Source organism: Coregonus clupeaformis, chromosome 29 (assembly GCF_020615455.1).
Source record: "Coregonus clupeaformis isolate EN_2021a chromosome 29, ASM2061545v1, whole genome shotgun sequence".
Lineage (NCBI taxonomy): Eukaryota > Metazoa > Chordata > Actinopteri > Salmoniformes > Salmonidae > Coregonus > Coregonus clupeaformis.
The window spans coordinates 11,382,719-11,405,662 of record NC_059220.1 but is presented as its reverse complement, the minus strand read 5'-3'; the positions used below and the strand labels follow the sequence as shown (position 1 = coordinate 11,405,662).

Below are 22,944 nucleotides of genomic sequence, written 5' to 3'. Positions count from 1 at the left end.
TGTTTATTTACAACGAATAAACACATAACAAAACAACAAACCAAACCAAACGTGAAGTCCAAAGGCTGAACACAAAACTAGCCTAAACACGGAACAAGATCCCACAACTAACGAGTGCCAAAAGGCTGCCTATGTATGATCCCCAATCAGAGACAACGAGCGACAGCTGCCTCTGATTGGGAACCACACCGGCCAACATAGATCTACACAAACTAGAATGACAACATAGAAAACACAACATAGAACACCACACCCTGACTCAACATATAAGAGTCCCCTGAGTCAGGGCGTGACAATACATAATATTTACACAGCCAAACCAATACTGGAAGGAAGAAGTACAATTTTTTTTTTTATGTCAAGTTTATACAGGAAAATAACATATGCTCCTTGCATTTCTTTAGGATTCAAATATGTTATTAAAATAAAGAACATAATAAAAACATAAATATTTATACATATTGACATGGTAGTATACATTTATGTCACATAAAAGCCACTTACAAAAGTATGGATCAAAATAAAACTCAGTACAAAAAGTTTGTCAGTTAGCTAGGCTACTTCATTGTTCTTTCCCTGGGGAAACGAGATCCTTCATATCAGTTCCTTCTTCTTTGGTTCCCCTGGGGACCATCTTACTGTGACACTGCAATACTACAACTACAGCAAAATAATGTTCTGAACAATCAACAAAACACATAAGATGTCTTTTTAAAGGTTGGGTAGTGAGTTTGGTAAAGTGTGCTGTGCCTTGGGACGTTAACACAGGATGCTGGAGAAAACAATTATGTCAATAAGTGGTCATTATAAAAGCGGTTAGTTCATCGGCTGGGAGGACAGTGAAATGGGAGACTAATGATCACTTTGTTTCATAAATCAGTAATTATGAAAGTAGTACAACTGAGGCTAACAGATTAAATAGAGGAATGGGAAACAGGAGACTAATGATCATTCTGCATTATATATAAATCAGTGTTATTATAGTGTTATTATGAAGTAAACCTTTAGGGCCTGGGTTTACTCTGGTCAGAAGTTGCAGTAACACAGTAAGATGTGTTTCATGGATCAGATATAGGAGTCACACCCTCAATCCTCCCTGACAGCCAGTCTAGACCACTCAAACATATTAAACACAGGTCTTCAATTAACAATTTTAAACACAAAACACACAGTTATGTTCCTATATAAAAAAGCTACATGATACTTAGTCTCACAAAATCAATGTCATCAGTGCTCTTCATAAGAATACAATCAAGTAAATACATTGCAAATTACAAGAGAGACAGGTCCCATATCAGATTCAGGATGTCTGTCTAAGTGCTCACTGCTACCTTTAACCTTGGGGCGTGTTCTTTAGGGCACACCGTAGCAAAATGTTTTGCAATGTGAGACGGAAATCTGTGTTCTAATTGGACAGCTGACCTGGGTCATGTTCATTAGGGCACATTGTAGCAACATGTATTGCAATGGAAAAATAAAATGTGCATTTCTTATTGGAAAAGTCCAGGTAGTCCCTCCTTGTTTCAGTCTTTTTTCTTCCTTTTGGTGCCTAATGAACATGACCCTGACCTAGCTGTCAGTCCCACAAAGCGAAAAGGGAGTCGAGCTCAGCCAGGACGGACGCCTGTCTCCTAGCCACTGATCCCAACAGTCTCTGAGGAAGGGGAGTGCCCAGGTCCACCTGAAACAAAGGAGGACAAAAAGTAAGGGATGGAAAAGAGGACGAGGAGGAAAATAAGAGAGATTCCACAGTGAGATGAGGAATCATTAGGCATATCTGCATCTAAAGTGATCTTAAGAACTTTGTGACAACTGTTGATGTAAAACTGGATTGATCAATCATTTTTATGAATTGATTGATTGATTTATCGACTGAGTGATTTTTCAGACCACTTTACGTTGTCATATTAACCTGGTTCCCGTCTCACCTGCAGCAGGTAGATGACCCTGACGACCTCTCGGACGTGGCGTGTGATTGGCTGAAGGACCCAGGCGCTAGGCAACATCTCTCCTCGGACAGCCTCTACACTGGGCCGAGGGAGAGACTCCTCGAAGACTGACTGCATGGCCAGCACACACAGCTCATCCTAGGAGAGAGAGAGAAGGGCACTGAGTTAGTAGTCAGTCTCTGTTGCTGTGGACAAGGCTAGGAAAACTCCTGGCCCTAGCTATAGGACAGTAAGAATCCATTCTATCATTGCCCCTGAAATGAGGATGTCTTCTGTCCCCCTCATTCCAGTTGAACATTTAAAACAACTCTTGGTTAGAAGGAGCAGGTAAGTTGAAACTTTGAACTTGGTACGTTGAAACATTGAAACTTGGTAAAGTGGAACTTGGAATTCAGCTGCAGGTCCAGCAAGTGACTGACCCCTGAACTCTGACCCTACTGACCTGTTGTGACTGGGTGCTGATGCAGCAGAAGTCTCTGGGCTGTTTGAGGTGGCAGCTGGACGGGTCTGTCAGCAGGTAGACTGAGGAGGAGAGACACATGGAAAAGCATGAGGAAAAATTACAATTGAAATCTGAATTTCAGTTTACTTCCTGGAAGTAATTGACTGAAGTAAAATGGAATTGACTCATAGAGATAGACAGATGGTGCATTTGACACAAAGCGTGTTTTAGCATGGGCAGCACCATTGAAGGCTTTCACCATTTTTAAGTAGTGAATTAACTCCAACTCTATACTATACTCCAGGAAGCAGACAAACCCAACTGAGTGCTGTCATCTAGTGGTCGTGTCCAGGCAGACCGGACAGCCTCGTGGTACAGGTGGGTCTTGGAGTGGTCTCGGACCATGCTCCACAGGCTGGCCAGGGGCCTCTCCAGCTCCACCGCCCCCAGGAAGGAGTGCACAGATTGGCTGGAGGAGGGCTTGTAGAAGGCCTGGACACCTCGCTCCATGCCCTGGTACCTGATAGAGAGAGAGAGAGAGAGAGAGAGAGGACAGGAAGGTTGTAAATACACAATCTGTAACATAAACCCATTGGAAAAAGCTGGTTGAAATCACATCATTACAACCAGTTTTGTCTGCTGGGAGTGTAGCTAGTTTTAACATGGTTTACTATTCGTTAACCTGAATGTAATAAAGGAGAACCCATGATGCAACTGACCTCCAACCAGCTGCAGCTTTCCCCATCACCAGGTTCCCCATGTCACCAGCAGCAGCCAAGCGCACCTGGGGCACATTTTAGCAAACATACAACAATTAACAAGTTCATAGTCCAAGGTGAATTGGAAATGTGTATTTTTGCTGTCTTGTGTTATTCTATAAAGTTTAATTTGAATTGTACCTCAGCCATAGCTCGACCAAGCAGACAGGAAGTGAAGTCCTGATAGGCTGTCGATATGGATGAGGCGGAGCCAAAGGAGGCGGTGCGCTGTCGTAGGCTCGTAGGAGATGCCGGTGAGGATGACAGCAGAGGGTCATACCCTGAGACACCAGGCTCCAGACATACATCTAGACAATACATAATAGATAAGACACACACATGGTTATAATGGGAATTAAAAACACAGTAACACTTTACTTAAAGCCTACAGGTATTATGCATGATGCATTTATAATGTAATTTAAGACTTGTCATAAGCATGTATGACCCCCCCTTTTAATGTCTTATGATTGTTTCATAGTGATCCTGTACTGACTAAATAACAGCCATTTGGAGTCAGTTGAGTGTGTGATGAAGATGAGGATGTGGAGAGTGGTTGCTGGCTGGTGGTGGTGAGTCAGTCCTTACCCTGGGCAGAGAGCCAGGCACGCTGGGTTTTCACACTCTGAGAACTACAGATGGGAGGGCGAGACCTGACCTTCAGCTCATTCAGCCCTTCACCCAGCACCCCAGTGACCTGGCACCAGACAAAAACAACACAGATAATTCATTAGGGCTGTTTAATTATTCCTGGTTTACTTGAATAGGGATGGATACAAACACATTGACACACTGAATAAACAATAATCTGATGCATTGCACCACAGTGAATATAGTTTGCTGTAAGTTTCAACACCCTAAAGCTTCGTTTACAGTAAGTCTACCGACTGTCCATAGATATATATGATATTCTACACACTTAGAAAAAAAGGTGCCATCTAAAACCTAAAAGGGTTCTTCGGCTGTCCCCATAGGAGAATCATTTGAAGAACCCTTTTTGGTTCCCGGTAGAACCCTTTCAGTTCCAGGTAGAACCAAAAAGGGTTCTGCTATAGGGAAAGCGGAAGAACCCTTTTGGAACCCTTTTTTCTAAGTGTGTTGTGCTCTATAGACCTGTTGTCAAATGAACTATAAACCAGCAATTAGGCTTTACTTTACTTTATTGAATGTATTATTTCAGGGACAGTGCAAATTAATCATCATTACTGTAAATGTGCCTGTTTTAGCCAGCTGGCTAGTTTTCAAGTGCAGTCCCTGGGCTTAAGAAAGCAGCAAAGAACATCTTCAAAGACTAGTACAGTACCTGCAGTGTCAGTGAGGGTCTACTGCCATCCTTCAGCTGAGCTGTGTTCCCACTGTTGTAGCCAGAGGTTGGTCCAGAGGATAGGCTCAGACTCGACCCAGTGCACAGTGTACTGCTGCTGACTCTGGTCCGATACTGCAAGTCATCCTAAATGTGAATAAATGATCAGTTGACAGAGAAGAAGAGAGAAAGATATGTTTTAGGAAAACAGCAACTGATCAGAGGACAACCTAAGTCTCTGACTATGAGGTGGAGTTTTCTTTCATGGTCCTTCGAGCTGGATCCATGAAAAAGAGCTCCGCCTTCTAGTGAATGGGAGGTGACAGGATTTTAAAAAGTAATACAAATCTATGGAGAAAATATGCTGAATACATCTTGGGCTTTCAACTGTGAAACTTTGACTTCTTGCTGTGACTAACCTTGACCATCTGAGACAGAGCCTGTTGCTGGAGTCGTCTCTTCTCCTGCTCTGTCCTCTTGCGGAGCCGTTCCCGTGCACGGGCTATCTCAGTCATGGCCTCCTCACGGGCACGGCCATAGTCACGCAGAAGCTGCTCTATCTCAGAGGGATATTCACCCTCTCCTCTGGGTGGATCTGGGATCCTGGGGAAAGACAAGGCAGATTTACAATCAATCAATTTATTAATCAATCAATCAATAACTGTATATAGTCCTTTTTAGAATAATATTTGTCACAAAATGTGAGAATTGGACATGGAAAACTGTTGAGCAAAGTAGAAATAATCAAAACAAAAATGTGACTTATTGTGGAGTGTCTTACATGCTGCTTGTCACTACCTCCTGTCGGAACTGTTGAAGGTAGTCTCTGCGACGAATGGGCAGGGCTGAAACTCTGGAGGCTTTTTGAGGAGGGGATCTGGGTTGAGGATGGGACCGGGTGGAGTGGTGCTTGCTGGGGCTAAGGCTGCGAGCCCTACGGCTGGTCTGAAGCTGAGCTTCCCTCTCCTTCCTCAAACTCTCAATGCTCCTCCGGTGCCTGATACAAGAGGAACATATGGAAAAATTTACATTTTATAAACTACCATTTTAAATTGATCTAATTACATCATAATATCAACACAATCACATCTTTAGGGCCATTTAGCCTTACCGGTCATAGAGCTGCTGTTTGGTATGGACAGGGGACGGTTCCTCCTCCTTGGTTCCTCCAGATGTCAACAACTTTAACTGCATGTCCGTCTCTCCCAGACCATAGTGCAGCTTGGCTTCAGTCAGCTCCACGGTCAGATGATGAGGGTTCATGTTCAGTTGAACCGTAGCCATGACCTGCTCTCGCTCCTTACGCAGTCTCTCTATCTCCCTTGTCTTCTTGTCCTTATGGAACATGGACTTTGGACTCAAGCTGGACTTTGACTCCTGGCTCTCCAGCTCAGCCCACTCTGGATGGTTCCTCTGTGCTTCATGACCAGTGGGTAGATACATGGCTGGTTTCATTAAACTATTGGTCCGTCTTATCTCAGAGGGATGCTGGCTGATACCAGACCAGTTGGTGAACTTGTTGTGCACAGGTAGGTCCTCAGGGAGCCGCTGGTGATCTAGCTGCTGTGGGGAGTGTTGGTGTTGGAAGTTGGAAGTGTGGGTGACTGGGTTGGTGTTCACTAGGATGTCTGTGTTGCACTCACTTGGGGACAATGACACCATGTCATCCTCCTGAACATGGATGGTGTTGTCACTGATAGGGGAATGTTCATAAGCACCAGTGAAGTGCTCCACTGGACGCTCTGATGATCTACTGTTGTGGTAATCTATTGAATGTCTCCTGTAGCTTAGTTGATCTCCAAAAGTAGAGATTGATTTCTCCTCCTGTTTGGACTCACTAGTCTGACTAAAGATGAGAGAGGTGTGGTTCTGCATAGTGACTCCATTACTGCTTAGAACAGAAGGAAGGGACCATCTTGGACTTTGGCTGGTTTTGTGCCATACACTCATTTCCCTTTCTTCTTCGTGGATGACAATGCTGGTTTCCTTGTGGATGTATTCATCAATGGGCGAACTAAGACTTTCTGAGTATCCATCAGACCCGTTTGGGCTTGAATGGCTGACGGCACTCACATTCTCCAGGGATATCAATCCCATAGATTTTGTGGTGGAGTTATCACAAGGCTTCTCAGACAGATGAAGGGAGTCATGTCCTGATATCTTATCATTCTTTGTGAAAGACATGCATGTTTTCTGTCCGCTGTAACTTAAACAAGGTGTTGACTGGCACTCCTTTCGGTCCGAAATGTGTTCTTTACTTCTATTTTGCATCTCAAACTTCTGTTCTTCTTGGAGACTCTGTAAATACATTCTTCTGCTCTGGTTGGAACCAGCCCTGGGACCCACAGTGAGAATGGGTGAGCATGCACGGTCTGTGAAGCTCACTTGTTTTCTATAGCCTATTCCTGGGTCACTCCTTCTCAAGACATTCTGTCTTTCTGGTCTGAGTATTTCTGACAAATGATTGCAGACTTCAGAGACTCCCATGCTTTTGGAGGAGGACACTCTTTCAGGTTGGCAGTCCTCATTGCTTCTATGACGAATGGGAGGATTTGAATGATTGTGACGTTGAACAGTCTCCATGGAAGGGACTTTGTGCAGGAGACTCTCTGGTTCCAAGATAGATCTTTGGTTAACAGTGGAGCCATTGAGTCGCAGGTCAGGCATGCTCTGAATATTATCATTGGGCTTGTTCTTGAGTTGATGTTGAAGGGGAAGCCCCTTCTCTTGTGACACATTGAAAACTTCTGAGCCAATCACTTTGACTATCACATTAACTTCATGGGCTTTGGACCTCTCTGTGGACAGAGTTTGGTGTATAGACATTTTGTCTTGAACGGGTGTTGAAGTCCTTTCGGTCTGGATCCCAATATCTACTGCAGTTTGGGTTGAGCAGTCTCTCTTTGTCCAATCTTTGGAGGAGTACAGATGAGATGAAGATTTAACATTTCCTGTCAGGCTATGTTTGAGGCTATCGCCAGACCTCATACCCTGAACATTCCCCAGAAGATCAGAGGTGTTGACTATCAGCTGTGAGAGATGCTCAGACATGTTCTGAAGGCTGGCCCATGTGAAGGTCTCTCTACAGGCCTCTGTGGTCTTCTGAGACACTGGTACCTGAGTGCTGCTCTTTCTGAGACGGTTGTTTCTCCTCTGTAGATCACCATGGTTGATCGTTGTCTGAGTCATGGTTTCTTGAGTCAAGGTTGTCTGGGTGCTGTGGTCACATGTGGTGTGTGTTTCAGACCTTTGAAACCCATTACCCTGAGACTCCTGCTCTGAAGAGTCATAAACCAACATGATCTCATCCACTTGGCCAGTGCTGTTACCAAGATCTCCAGATACATCGTAGCAAGAAGATGAGATACAGCTCATGGTCTGGGTCAGTTGATAATTGTGATCGTCAACACCAGAGACTTGGTTAGTACGTCCTTTCAGATGGGCGTTGGGGGACATTTGATCTTTGAAATTTTCCTCCATGCTGCTCAGGTTGCTGGAGAGTCCCTTGTTGTTGGCGTAAGTGCTCAGGTGGGAGTTGAAAGGAGAGTTCTGCACGTTTAAACCATTGTCGACACTGTGGCATCTAGTGATGCGTTTGTCAGTGGCATCCAGCAGGGGTGATTTGCAAGAAATGTCAGCAGCACTTCCAAATGCAGCACTTCCAAATGTAGCACTTCCAAATGCAGCACCTCCAAATGCAGCACTTCCAAATACCTGGTTCTTGTAGCAGCTTTGGTTTGGCTCTTCTTCTTGCCATTGAGGAGCAAAGGGATTGATGTCGATGGAGGCAAAATGCATTGGAGAATCCTGAGTCTTTGGTGTGTAGTGTGACATCTCAGTTTCTTTGATACTGGAAGACATGATTTTCTCCCGATTGGTCATTTTCTCCATTGCAAGAGCATGTGCTGATTGTCCATTGGGGCTGTGTTCTTTCTGACTCAAACCGATGCCAACTCCAGCTTTACCATCATATTTACATGGGGTCCGGGCAGTACAAGCTTCCATAGTCTGATTGTCTTTTGACTGTGGTGATTGTCTTTTGACTGGAGAAATTGCGGCACCATTGCATTGAATGATCTCCTCTAGTTTCCCATTAGTTTGAGTTCCTGACTTAATTCTTGTTGATGAAGACCTGTTTCGATGCAACTTGGGAGGGATTTTATCTTCTTCGTCTGAGGAAGACTTGAGTGTGGAGTCAGAGGATGGGCTAGGAGGTGCCTGGGCTTTGGACCTTCTGAACCTCTTGGATTTTCCCTTTTTGCAGTGAACAACACTACTGCCACTGAACTGATGGGGTTGCCTGTAATTAGATGTTTTGGTATTTCCCTCTCTGGACATGATATCTCTGCAAATGTCACCCAATATCTTCATATTAGCATCACTACTTCCATGTGTTATTTGGGATGAAGATCCAATACTATTTATTCTACTTGGTACGTCAAACAAGGTTACAGGAGATTTTGCCAGTGGTCCATCAGTCATTGACCCTTCTTCATTTTGAGCCATTTGGCAATCTTTGGTATTGTCAGAGGCAAAGTTGCTCACATTGCACTGAGCCTTCAGCCATTTTTCAAAGTGGCATTTTTTGTGTTTTACACTGGGATGTTTCTTTTTAGGATCAGGATCAACGGTCACACAAGTCTTATGAAATTTGTCTACATGAGTTTCAGATGAGCATTTTGACTGTGGTACTTCCTGACTCAGTGAGCACTTTGACTGTTGTACTTCCTGACTCAGTGAACACTTTGACTGTTGTACTTCCTGACTCAGTGAGCACTTTGACTGTTGTACTTCCTGACTCAGTGAGCACTTTGACTGTTGTACTTCCTGACTCAGTGAGCACTTTGACTGTTGTACTTCCTGACTCAGTGAGCACTTTGACTGTTGTACTTCCTGACTCAGTGAACACTTTGACTGTTGTACTTCCTGACTCAGTGAGTACTTTGACTGTTGTACTTCCTGACTCAGTGAGTACTTTGACTGATGTACTTCCTGACTCAGTGAGTACTTTGACTGTTGTACTTCCTGACTCAGTGAACACTTTGACTGTGGTAGTTCCTGACTCAGATTTGTGGAATAGGGAGTGTCTTTTTGGAGCTCTTTTCTGACCTCAACGTGATTTCTGCCTTTCTCCTCTAGCTTCTGTGATTCACATAAATTATTTGAGAGTGGTTGACTGTTGTGGTGCTTCTCAATGTTTTCTGGTGTACATTGATGTCCGCTTTTGTCAGAGAGTGAATCTACAGCTGCATGCTGATGACGATCATTTAAGTAAAGCTGTCCACTTGCACCCGTTGAGGTCAATTTGCATTGGTTCTTGCTTTTGCCTTGAACCTCATATTCTGAATCCATTATGAAGTCCCTTGCATGTGCAAAGGCCATATTTGGTGGTGTAGTCACTGAGGACACTGTTCCTGGGCAGTTCTGGAGAGGTTGTAGAGCACTAGGTTTCAGGGTTTGCTCAGGTGAACCACACTGGTGGACAGTTTGTTTATCGTTATTACCAAGACAGGTATGATGAGGATGATATATCTCAGGACCCGTTTGTTTCTTTATGTTCTCCATATGTGAAAAAGGGACATCCCTTTCAAACACTTTCCCTTGAGAAAGTAATAATTCTTTGGGTGCGGTGGAAGTGGAAGTAGACCTTGAAGAACATCCCATTGGTAACAGTACAGGCTTGTTGATGTAGTCAGGTATACCTTGGTTGTTCAATGCCAGACTTAATTGGAGCTCATGGCTTTTAACAGTGAAAGATGCTGCACCAGAATTGACACTTGCATTCGGTGTAATGACAGAACAGCCAGAAGCATCCTGACCCTTGTATCCCCTTGCATCAACATCAGTTATCCCATTTTTCAGTTGCACTTCTCTCACGTTCTCTTGAAAGCTCTGACTTAACTGGAACTCTGAGGAGATATTTGTCCTACTGTCTGGATCATTCCCTTTGGTTATGAAACTTGGTTGATTCATATAATTTAATTTGATGGAAGTAGAGAGTCTAAGATCCTTTCCTTGGCTCACGTTTTCCATGTCTGTCGTGTTGTCCATTCTTAGCATCTCAGAACCGATACAAGACTTTTCTGATGTCGAACAAGAGCCTGGCTTAATGATTACCAGTGGATCATCAGCTACTTGATGATCCTCCACTGCTTGTAGATCCTTTGGTGAATCGCATTTGTTAGGATTACTTGTTGGCAAGGCATTAAGGATTTGACTACTTTGACTGTCCAGTTCACTGTTACTGTTGTCTCCACCCCCATCTATAAGTGACATCCTCATATTCTCCTTCATCACCTCTGAGATTCGCTGATCTGATGAACTACAGTTACTATCGCCATGGTGATGTCCCCATCTACCATTCTCTACGTCTCTTCTCTTGCTATCTGAGTTTAGCTTTTCACCCCACCCTTGAACTTCTCTTTCTTCACCTCGTTCTACTTCTCTTCTCTTTTCAATAACGGCCTTCTCTCCAAAAGGAGTCTTTTTATGGCCCCCCGTGTCAATGGTTTTATGGCCACACGGAGAGAGATTTTCATGGGATATGTGCACAGACACTGACATTGCTACTAAAGCAGAGGTATCTCGTTGGATATGACCTTCATTGCAGCCCAGATTTAGTTTAAATGAATCGACTGCAGAGGAAGTTTGTTTGTCTTTTAATTCACTGGTGTTATTGTTGTCGTCTGGTGAAATAACTTCCTGGCTGTTCTTCACTGTTACAGTGGAGAACGCTAAGAAGTCCCCTCCGTTGCTGCTCTTTGGAATTTTCAAGCTGCCAATGAAACTGTCCTGCAGGCCTTTGTTCCTCTTTATGGAATTGTTATAAGACGCTTTGAAAAACTTGTGCTCTGGCAACACACAGTCCTGCTCTGTGACTTTGGCTTCAAGCTTTTGCAGCATTTTAAACTCACTTTCAGGTGATATGTATTTGGTATTGCTTGCTTCGCAAAACTCCTCATCTTTGACTTCTTCCATGTCTCCATCTACATTGCATAGTTCATTATCTTCAGAATAATTATTTGGGGCACTTTCGATGTCAGATGTCTCATTCAACATCTCACCTTCAGTTTTAGGGTAAGTTAACAGACTGGCTTTTGACTGATGACTGTAGGTAGACAAACAAGCATCAGTGTAGTTTGTTAGGTCTGCCACTCCCACAAACATCACTTCTGGAGATAATGTGACCGGCTGCATCTGAGGCCCATGAAAAATGTCAGCCTCCAATGTTGATGTTGATGGGGTATGTTGAATCTTATAGTCAATGGTTGGAGCACATGCAGATCTAGGTGAAGGAAGCTCTGATGAGACATCTCTACTTTGATTTTGGCGGAAGCCTGGATCATTAATAGATCCCTTCAGCAAACCTTCTGAACTGACTAACTGACGTTCAAAATAGTCTTTGCAACACACCGCCTCATGACTCAATGGCATCATGACATGTGGCGCTGACATTTGGAGAAGCTGAGAATCAGGGAAATTCAAAGTATCAGTTGAAACCCCAAGTCTTCGTTCCTCTACTGGAACATGTTCTTCCTCTGTGCCGTCGGTAGATGTGGAGCTATGGGATCCAGTTGATCCAAATCCACTCCGACAGTCAGACAGATCCACACTGGGACTACTGCTGCTGTCCAACGCACCATGACTAAACACCATCCTCCTCCTCAACATGGCAGTGTCCCTAGGTATCCTAGGACTATCTGCTGCATCATTGGAGGACCATGCGTCTGTAAGCATTAGCAAACTCTCTGGTTCCCTCACACTACAGCTGCTCGGAGAGTGAGGGCTGCTGGTCAACACGGTGTGGACGTGCCCAAGCTCTTCACTCAGCTTTGATACAGGGTCTCTACACCTGGGTTCTGTCGCTGGCTGCTTCTGGTACAGTGATTCCCTTGTTGCTCCGGTTGCTTTATTGACTCGGGTTTTAGGACCACTACGATGGCTCCAGTAAGCCTCTGCTGGCATTTCATTAGGTTTCCCAATGTCTTCTCTTCCCTCTTCAGTTGGCTGAATCTCTGATGCCATGTTTATAGTTTTTCCAATCGAGAGATTGAGAAAACCCCTCACCACAGAGTGACTGGGTACTACCCCAGTCCGTCTCTGTGCCGGCCTTGCTGCAATATGCTTCCTTCTGCTCTCCATAGCCAGTGAGTCCTTCGACATCTGACTGTCTTCGCTCTCTCCTTTGCTCTGGATAGCCTCCTCCTGCTTCAGCTGCTCTGCCAGGGCTGTGGCGTAGACCGAGGACAGGGAGTCCACAGAGAACAAGCTGTCACAGTCTGAGGAGTGGTCACCCCCAACCTCCTCTTCCCCCTTTTCTTCTTCCTCACAGTCAAACTCCTCCGATCCTGCCAGTCCCAATCCCTGCGGTCTCTCCATCCACCTTAGGGTGCTAGCCTGGTTCATCAGAGTCTCTGCACTACGCCACTGTCTTTGTCTCCACCTACAATCATGTGAAGGAGTATTCTGATCAAGGTCCTCACATGAGACAGTTGTTTTCATTATGCATTTCTTCCTGCTCATCTTGGCATCTTCTACACCTCGCTTTTGTTTCCAGTGAAATCGGCTTGCTGTTTTACCGCTAGGCTTGGTCACTCTGCCTCCAATACCCAGTCCTGATGGTGTTTTTCTAAACACCCTGGCCAACGCTGTCTTTATCCCAGGACCGACTGAGCGTGATAAGACCTTACAGATGGTCTCCAAGCCCTTCCTACTACCACGGGGAAGGCTCTTCACTCCCTGACATGGAGCCCGCTGAGTCTGACTGCTAGATTTGCTTACTGTAACTGTTGGTCCCTTGATGATGACATTACTGCTTGACTGTAGAGTTCCTCCATTTTGTGATTGTGCTGGGTTCTGATTGTTCTTGAATGTAAGTTCAAGTCCGCGTTTTGGAAGCAGTGGTTTCCTCTCTGGTCTTTCATGACATGGCAGCTGAACTAGAGCCTCCTCCTCCGCCTTCACAGGCGGCTTGAGGTTCTCTGAGGAGCTGGCTCTGCTCCTGTACCCCTGCACCTGTCTACTGTGTCCTGTTCCTGAGGAGAACGTGTTGGAGCGACTCCTCATCCTCTCGCGTGGAAGACATTCATCAGACACCCACTGCCTGGAGCCGATGGATCCAAATGTCAGTTCAGATGGTCTATTTCTCTTCAGGAAGTGGCTGTTGGGGAAAACAAAACAAGGGGTAAGGACATTATCATTTACAACATGTCTGTGTAATTCCATTCTGCTAAATATTGGCTTGAATAAATATCTTTGTGTGAGACTAGCCTACTTGTACTGACCTGAAGATTGGGGTGTGTTGGGGGTACAAGCGGGACAGAAGGTCTGATGAGACAGAATTCCTGCGCAAAACAGGTTGACGTTCTCTTGACCTTGAGGGGGACCCCAGCTCAGGAGACACAGGGCTCTCTAGTCCAGGCGGCAGGGCCTTCTCGAGCCTCTGCAGTTCCCTCTTAGCCTCCAGTAGATGGCGCTTGCGAGCGATCCTCTCCAGCTGGTAGCGCAGCCTTTTGCGTCGAACTCGGCTCGCGGCACTCCGCAGGGCGTGATGTCGTAACAGCTCCTCCTGAACCACCTTCTTCCTGTATAGAACCACTTTAGAGGGCGGCACAACTGTTTGACCACACTCTTCCTCAGAACCTTCCGAACCTTCCGTTAGCAGGCTGTCTAGGATGGGAGCTGCTATAGGATCAGTTGGTATAGGATCAGTTGGTATAGGATCAGTTGGTATAGGATCAGCTGGTATAGGATCAGCTGGTATAGGATCAGCTGGTATAGGATCAGCTGATATAGGATCAGCTGGTATAGGATCAGCTGGTATAGGATCAGTTGGTATAGGATCAGCTGGTATAGGATCAGCTGGTATAGGATCAGCTGGTATAGGATCAGCTGGTATAGGATCAGTTGGTATAGGATCAGTTGGTATAGGATCAGCTGGTATAGGATCAGCTGGTATAGGATCAGCTGGTATAGGATCAGCTGGTATAGGATCAGCTGGTATAGGATCAGTTGGTATAGGATCAGCTGGTATAGGATCAGCTGGTATAGGATCAGTTGGTATAGGATCAGCTGGTATAGGATCAGTTGGTATAGGATCAGTTGGTATAGGATCAGCTGGTATAGGATCAGTTGGTATAGGATCAGCTGGTATAGGATCAGTCTGTACACCAAACTCCTGAGTTCCTCTTTCCTCTAACGTTATAGCTGCCAGACGCTGCTTCTCTTGTAAGATCCACTGCAGGACTGAAGACAGAGGAAACAGAACATATTTAACATGCACATACAAAAAGTGATCATTTCTTTGTTTAACTTAATTCTACAGACACACATATAGTATACGCTATGTATAGAGTACTGTAGTCTATATGAAAGTAGAGGTGTACTCACTGTCAGTGTGTTGTTGTCTCAGATGTGCCTGTTCTCTCTCCAGATCTCTCTCAGCTAGTCTCTGTTCAGTCTGGATCTCCTGGCGTAGACACTCCACATACCCCCGCCGCTCCTCCACGCACCTCACCTGGTCCTCAACACACTGCTGCCTGAGGGGAGGCTCCTTACCCTCAGCCTCACATTCACCCGTCTGCCCCTGGACTGCCTCTCCTCCAGCCCTGTTCACATACAGATACTCACATAATATTTCACACATATATGACAATTGTACTTTGAGGTAGACAAGAGAGATGAACAGGGCCCCCCCACTGATTTTTTATGTGAACTGGCTCAAGCGGTGTTAACCAAAAACTACATTAAGCTTGAGAATGTTTTCTACATCCAGTAACAGGGCACTGCATTGGGGTCCCCATTCACACCTAATTCCGCAGATTTATTCATGGGGAAGTTTTAAGAAGATTTGTTTATAATGGTAATTCGTTTTTCCCCCTTTTGAAATGTTGGTTCCGTTACATTGATGATGTTTTTTAAATTTGGAGTGGGACATATGAGCAATTGGAAGAGTTCAGACTGTACATTAATTCGAGGTTGCCTACTATGAAATTCACTCTCGAATCCAATGAGGATGTACTGGTTAGCAAAGACAATGGACTTCAGACCACCATGTATCGCAAGAAGACGAATATAAACAATTTTCTGCATTATTCAAGTTACCATCCGTCTACTCTTACACAATAGTCTACCTTACAGCCACCTGCTGAGGGTCAGAACAATATGTATTGCTGACGATTAATTAGAAAAACAAGCCACCACCTTGTGCGATCGGTTTGCCTCCAAGGGTTATGATAAGAAGTTGTTGGATAACTGTGTTTCTAAAGTACGCAATGTTACACGGGGACAGCTTATTGACTCATAAACCTGCCCCTCCTAATGATCAGGCTACTGTATTTTTTTCTACGTATTCCCCTCCTCAGGCTGTTAAATCCTCCATTAAAAAGCATTGGCATGTTCTGTGTATGGGCCGGGCTTTTCAGAATATCCCTCGATTCGTTTTTAAACATGCTAGAAACCTAAGGGACAGCCTGGTAAGCGCAGATTAATATGTACCCCCATCAGAATCTACCCTCCCCTCAGGCAAGTTTCCATGTCATAATTGTGTGAACTAATGCAATAATCAAGGGTAATTTCTTTCTTCACCCTCATACAGGAAATCAAATGTATGTCAGGGGTAGAATTTCCTGTAAAATGAAAATGTGTGGTCTATTTACTGAAGTGCCTATGTGGCTATTATGTTGGAAAGTCTAAGAGAGAATTGAAAGTAATATTATTACAGAGCACAAGAGCAACATCAGAACTGGTGACGAGAAGTCCCCTGCAGCCAGACACTTCAATGCGGTCGGACATGATGTGTGCCAACTGAGGTTCCATGGCTTAGAAGTTGTAAAGCCATTTAAGAGAGGTGATAGAGAAGTTGCTGTTACAGAGAGAGGCATATTATATCTATGTCTTACAAACAGAGAGCCCCAGAGGCCTTAATGAATAACTCCTGTTAGGTTGCTTCCTGTGAGCAACAGGTGTGCATTTCTTTGTATATTTTTAATTTGAAGCTCTTGTGGAAAACAGTAGAAAATGTATGTAAATAATGACTGTAAATAATGATTGTGAAAAAAGAAAAGCAGTACTACAATGTGATGTCATCTAGAAATATGGGTGGATGTCTATTGTTCTCCAAACGCTGACGAAGTCTGCCGCCGAAACGCATCCGTTGATTTTGAACTCTGCTGCAGGGGCGGTGTGTTCAATAGGGCGATATGGGCGACGCACTGCCAAACGGGAAAAGGAAGGGATTTTTTTCCTAATCAATTATATCACGGCAACAGTAGTTATCAGTGTTCTAATCTGATCTGACTGCCACTAAATGTCCAATCAGGCTAAAGTCGTGCTTCAAATGGCCCCCCCCCCCTTTTGGGGCGATTTCAGTCAGGTTGAAAATCGCCCAGAAGTCTGTGTGACGTCACGAGAGGCTACACAGCTTTCAGCGGGATTGCTCAAGTAGTGCAAGGAGACAAGGTTCAAACAAAACAAGGATTTTATTATAGGTCTTGGGAAATTAACGAAAATATAACAAAATTCTGTTCTCTTGTGGCTCTTTAAGGGTTAACAGTTCAGGGATGTCTCTTCCACATCCAAAATCATAATTCTCACTCGCTCAGATAACTTTTCCCCAGCCTTACTGTAGTCCACGTTGCAGCTAGTGGCCAACCCAGCAAAAGTCCTTCCAAATGTCTCTCACGTATTTCCACAGGTGCATATATCCAAAGGTGAGTATTTCCCAAAGGTAAGTATCTCCAAATCCTTATATTCCTCATGGAAGTGGACGTGCAGCACTCTTGTCCTCCAGAGAGCCCAGGTTGGAGACTGTGTTTCTTCACCCCCCACACACTCCCCTCCGTGTGTCTCTTCCCTTCCCAAACCTTCAGCTCATCAGCTCCTCATTTGTTTCAGCTGCGTGGGAAGATTGGCCATAGAGGGGTGGAGTTCCCGACCATACCAGCAGATGGAGCCATAGCTGTCTGGGTTTGCAGCCACCTCAGGGGGATGTAACGTCCCTCCAGGACACAGCCTCTCGTGACATCACACATCCCCCTCCTCGGGACCGACGTCCTCGTCGGGTAAAGGCAGCGAAGAAGGCATCACGCCGGGAGAGGGCGTCCGCATTGCCGTGGTGCTTGCCAGCCTGCTCTCTCTTCAACTCCTCCACCTCTAGGACCAGGGACTCAGCCTCCTGTTGTCTCTCCTTGAGTTTCTTACTGAACGCATCAGCCTTGGTTTTAGCAGAGTTTAGCTTCTGTTGAGCAGCTTTCAGTTCCTTCTCTCTCTCTGCCTCCGCATTCTTCATCTTGTTCTCCAACACCTTGTACTTCTCCTCTGCCTTCTTCTGGACCTCCTTACTACTGCGCAGGGTCTCCTCACACTCCTCGATGGTCCTGCGCAGCCTCTCCAGCTCCTCCTGTTGCTTAGGGAAGGAGCTCTGTTGGAGTTTAGCCTGGAGGATATCTAACTCTTCTGTCTTCATGTCTAACTGTTGCTTTAACAAACGATACCTCTCAGCGGTCCCCTTCAGACCAGACCGTTCTTTGTCCAGATTCTGTAGCTCCGTCTCTGTGTCGGTCTGGGCACCTGCCATCCCTATCAGAGCCCGGGCGGGAGTGAGTAACTCGGAGGATTGCACCGGAGCCTTCCCAGGATGAGTCTTGCCTCTCCGTTTCCGAGGTACTCGGGTTATCCTCTCCTGAGACTCTCTCCAGAGTGGGTAAAAGGCTGGGCAGTCTCGTCCAATTAGGACAGGGACGGGGAGGGAATCAACCACCCCGCCGTCGTGTGTATGGTTCCCCGTGTGCTGGTCATTGTAAGTTCAGTAATGGGGTATTCTCTGGTGTCCCCATGGACACAGGAAACTGGGAGGACTTTCCCGGGGTCAGACACGTTGGGCCCACCAAATCCTTACGCACCAGGGTGGCCCGGCTACCAGAATCCAGTAAGGCCTCCACATCATGGTGATTCACAGTTACCGGGCAGGTGGGGGGGTCGATCTGGGCCGCCATCTACGACTCCCAAGAGCGAGGCAAAACGGTGTGTGGGTGCTGAGCTGGAGGACTCCGCAGTGGGCATAGGTTCATCGGCTGGTTTCCCACACTGCCAGGAGATATGTCCCATCTCCCCACACCGGTAACACTGTCGAAGTTTCCCCCTCCTGGTGTACTCTTCTTGGACCCGCCTGGTTTCTGGCTCCCCCTGGAGCCGGGATAAGTCCTGACGTGGCTGGGTTCGAGACCTTGGGGTCCTTTGGACGGGTTCTTCCCATTTGTGGTGGGGCCGCACTTCTGGGGTCTTTTCGGAAGCATTCAGCATCTCCGCTGTGGCCTGGTACTTTTCCACAGCTTCCACGGTCAGATCAGCCGTGGTCAAGGCCTGTTGACTGATGAACCGTTTTGCCTCATAAGGCAGGGCGCGTAGGTAACGATCCACCACAACGGCCTCCACCACCGCCGCTGCTGTATTCCTCTGCGGATCCAGCCATTTCCTTGCGATTCGGACAAGTTCATGCATCTGCGCCCGAGGAGGTTGGTCTGGTTGGAAGGTCCAGCTGTAAAAGCGCTGGGCCATACCAAACTTTGTGAGTCCATATCTGCTGAGGATCTCAGACTTCAGGGCATCATAGTCAGTAACCTGGTCAGGGCCCAGGTCCCGGACAGCATTCAGCGATTCCCCGGTTAGAAAGGGGGCTAACAGACCAACCCACTGTTGCTTGGGCCAGGCTTCCCTAGTGGCCGTGGCCTCAAATGCATGCAGGTATGCCTCAATGTCATCGGTAGCTCCCATCTTAGATATAAAGTCACTTGCCTTTATTGGGCGGGTATTTTGGACCACCCTCTGTCTCTGCAACTGCAATTCCTCTGCCTTCAGAAGGTTGGCTTTCTTTTGCTCCTCCAAGAGAGCCACGTTACTTGCATCTGGGCTTGCTGGCCAGCAACAAGGGCTTTCAATATGTCCTCCATTTCAGTCGGCGGGGAGCCTCACGGCCAACTTGGAAAACTGGGTAATCAAACCTTCGGTATCCTCCTCTGACATGCACTATTAACGCTTGAGCGTGCCTGTATTCTCCACCATCTGTGACGTCACGAGAGGCTACACAGCTTTCAGCGGGATTGCTCAAGTAGTGCAAGGAGACAAGGTTCAAACAAAACAAGGATTTTATTATAGGTCTTGGGAAATTAACGAAAATATAACAAAATTCTGTTCTCTTGTGGCTCTTTAAGGGTTAACAGTTCAGGGATGTCTCTTCCACATCCAAAATCATAATTCTCACTCGCTCAGATAACTTTTCCCCAGCCTTACTGTAGTCCACGTTGCAGCTAGTGGCCAACCCAGCAAAAGTCCTTCCAAATGTCTCTCACGTATTTCCACAGGTGCATATATCCAAAGGTGAGTATTTCCCAAAGGTAAGTATCTCCAAATCCTTATATTCCTCATGGAAGTGGACGTGCAGCACTCTTGTCCTCCAGAGAGCCCAGGTTGGAGACTGTGTTTCTTCACCCCCCACACACTCCCTCCGTGTGTCTCTTCCCTTCCCAAACCTTCAGCTCATCAGCTCCTCATTTGTTTCAGCTGCGTGGGAAGATTGGCCATAGAGGGGTGGAGTTCCCGACCATACCAGCAGATGGAGCCATAGCTGTCTGGGTTTGCAGCCACCTCAGGGGGATGTAACGTCCCTCCAGGACACAGCCTCTCGTGACATCACATCTGTCATAGACTCCCATGTAAAATCTATTTTTTTCAAATTTCAGAGCTTTCAATACAATCTCTATGGGTTTCTGAGGGCTTGCACTTACGCGCTTTCGTCATACGTAACGTAACCATGAACGTAACTAAGAAAATAGCGGGTAGCAGCGTCTCTGTTGCGACCTGCAGTGTGGCGTTATCTTATGTTTTTAATTTGTACACTTAGTGGCGTTATTTTATGTTTTTAATTTGTACACTTAGTTTACAAACATTCTGCCAACCATGGATTTCCAGTGGTGGGTTTTGGACTGATCTTGTTGATCGTGTACATACCCGCTACGAACGGACTAAATAATGAAAACGCTGCTGGCAGCGGAATCCAATACAGCAGAACAAACTTCCCTTACCCACCACCTTGCTGATTAATGCCCAGTCACTGAGGGGGAAAGCGGATGAGTTGTCAGCGAATCTGCGCTTCCAACACAAATATCGGGAGGCCTGTTTGCTGGCATTTACTGAGACTTGGCTGGATGACAGAGTCCCGGACAGAGAAGTGGAGCCGGCCGGCTTCACCCTGGTCAGAGCGGACCGCGATCTGACAGTCACAGGGAAAATCGATCCTGGTAAGAGAGCGACTCTGTACCCCCCGACATTGAACTGCTTTCTGTGTCACTGCGACCTTACTATCTGCCCCGTGAGTTCCCCCAATTGTTTGTTACCGTTGTGTACATTCAACCAAAAGCTAATATAACAAAGGCATCAGAGATTATTTATAATCTGTCACAGAAACTGGAATCCATCTCCCCAGATCAGTCAATAAATGCTTCTGGTATTGACTTATATGCTGCCCCTGTCTTCATGTTGTTGCTGGACATATCTTTTTTTAAATGTGTGTAGGTCACCTAAATCGTCAGAAAAATTGCCCCCCCTGAGAATTTTTTCAGGAGCCGCCACTGCTCTGCTGCAAAACATTTTTACATTTAAGCTTAAAGAATATATGAGTTTATATGAGTGTTCCTGTTGTTGAGTTTAATGCAGCGTCCTCTACTGTAACCAAGCAACGGCCAAGCCTTGCATGTCAACAACAAGATGTGATTCCGCCAAGACACTGATGTAAGCTCTCTCTCTCTGTCTCTCTCTCTCTCTCTCTCTCTCTCTCTCTCGTATAAACGAACAACATACATGAAGCATTCGCCATTTTATCCCTTGCACCTGCACCAGTGGTAGGTTGTACTACAAAGACTACATATCAAATATGTATGCAATGGGTCTACTATGGGAGCTCAGCAGAAACAATCAGGGTTAGGGGAGGGTTTGGCCAGGGGGCTTTACTCAGCAGAATCCTTTTAGCACATGTGTAGTGAGTAGTATTCAGAGATGCTCCTAACCTGTGTTTGTTGGTGGGTGGTGGTGAGTTTACATTGAGTGTGTGTGTGTTTACCTGGAGTCAGAGGTCAAGGTTCGAAAATCATTGTAGCTGCAGTTCAGTGCACCTTCACTGGCCTGTCAAGCGGATAATATGAGTTATCAATCAATCAAAAAAATCAGGAGCATCATCACGATCACAACATTACTGGTCAGTAGTACCCACCCGTCTCCGTTCTCTCATGACTGCAGCCTCTGCTGGGTGGTTGAAACGGAACTTGTGGACACCTCCAAGTGTGATCAATGTCCCTGAAGATAGATAGAGATACAAACCGAAAATATGACATGGCTGTTGGGGCTCAAAGTGCTACTGTAAATGCTCCTTTGTGTACTATAAGCCATCAACTGAATTGTCCCTGTCAACTGAAGAGTAACGAGACAGAAACTCTTTGACAAGGGATTAAAAAGAGTGTGTGAGAACTAGGTGAGGGCCTACCTTGTGCCAGTCTGCAGGGCTCCGTCACCTCCCTGTCTTTGACCATGCAGACACTCCCTGGCAGCGGCCTCAGGGTCACAACCCCAGACTGGTTCTCTATCTCACAGGTGGCGCCGCCCTGGAGGACTGGAGGGGAAAGACATACCACAAGGACTCAAAAATAAAACAAACATTTGAAGTTGCAATTCTCCCCAAAATACATGTATTGCATGCACAATATCTATCTAAGCAGATACAGAAAACACTCACATAGGAGATATCAATATGACATCTGCCTACCTATTTGTGATTCTACCAGTTTGTCCTGAGGTCCAATCCTGGTTACCCCCTCCTACAACAGACAGAGGGCAGCCAAGAGTTTAGGATGACAGAGAATTTAAACAGTGGATTGAAAAACTATATGTCAACAAACGCACAGTTTGATGTGCCTAAAACTAACGTTTCATAACAGAGATAAAATGACTAACACACAACGTTCTACTACATCAAAGCATGACTCCCACAGAACTCCGGCAGCAGGTAGCCTAGCGGTTAAGAGTGTTGGCCCAGTAACCAAAAGGTTGCTGGTTCGAATCCCAAAACCAACTAGGTAAAAAAATCTGTTGATGTGTCCTTGAGAAAAGCACGTAACTGTAATTGCTCCTGTAAGTTGCTATGGTTAAGAGTGTCTGCTAAATGAACCCTATACTTAGGCTGCCTGTCAGGAAAACAAGTATTTGTTCATCAAATGCTATCTTGTGGGATAAAAAGCTATATTATATAACAGGACCACTATGGATTCCCAGGTGGTTTCTGCTCTTTAAATACAGTGGTATAATCGTCAGGCCTAAAGACATTCCAGTCGTTATCAGGACAGGCGTAGCTACGTCCCCTGTGCGCCTCACAACGAAATGCCTCTTATCCAATCACATTCAGCCATTAGAGAAGTGAAAACACCACGAACGAGGGAGAAACATGAG

General features: G+C 45.8%; 1 protein-coding gene across 1 annotated transcript in view; it reads right to left on the bottom strand.

The window, feature by feature from the left end:
* Window positions 1-332: 332 nt before the first annotated feature.
* The window catches only part of LOC121544259 (stAR-related lipid transfer protein 9), a 65,219-nt gene continuing 42,607 nt past the window's right edge, over window positions 333-22,944 (bottom strand). Inside the window, exons 17-33 of the mRNA XM_045209049.1 lie at window positions 22,265-22,316; window positions 21,986-22,111; window positions 21,716-21,798; window positions 21,566-21,627; window positions 14,842-15,059; window positions 13,737-14,697; window positions 5,564-13,612; window positions 5,234-5,449; window positions 4,872-5,055; window positions 4,453-4,599; window positions 3,738-3,846; window positions 3,291-3,457; window positions 3,111-3,175; window positions 2,709-2,911; window positions 2,392-2,471; window positions 1,929-2,087; window positions 333-1,681 (exon numbers count right to left, since the gene is read on the bottom strand). Of these exons, the coding sequence (XP_045064984.1) occupies window positions 1,577-1,681; window positions 1,929-2,087; window positions 2,392-2,471; window positions 2,709-2,911; window positions 3,111-3,175; window positions 3,291-3,457; window positions 3,738-3,846; window positions 4,453-4,599; window positions 4,872-5,055; window positions 5,234-5,449; window positions 5,564-13,612; window positions 13,737-14,697; window positions 14,842-15,059; window positions 21,566-21,627; window positions 21,716-21,798; window positions 21,986-22,111; window positions 22,265-22,316 (10,986 nt within the window). The 3' untranslated portion in view covers window positions 333-1,576. The remainder of the gene's footprint in view (window positions 1,682-1,928; window positions 2,088-2,391; window positions 2,472-2,708; window positions 2,912-3,110; window positions 3,176-3,290; window positions 3,458-3,737; window positions 3,847-4,452; window positions 4,600-4,871; window positions 5,056-5,233; window positions 5,450-5,563; window positions 13,613-13,736; window positions 14,698-14,841; window positions 15,060-21,565; window positions 21,628-21,715; window positions 21,799-21,985; window positions 22,112-22,264; window positions 22,317-22,944) is intronic.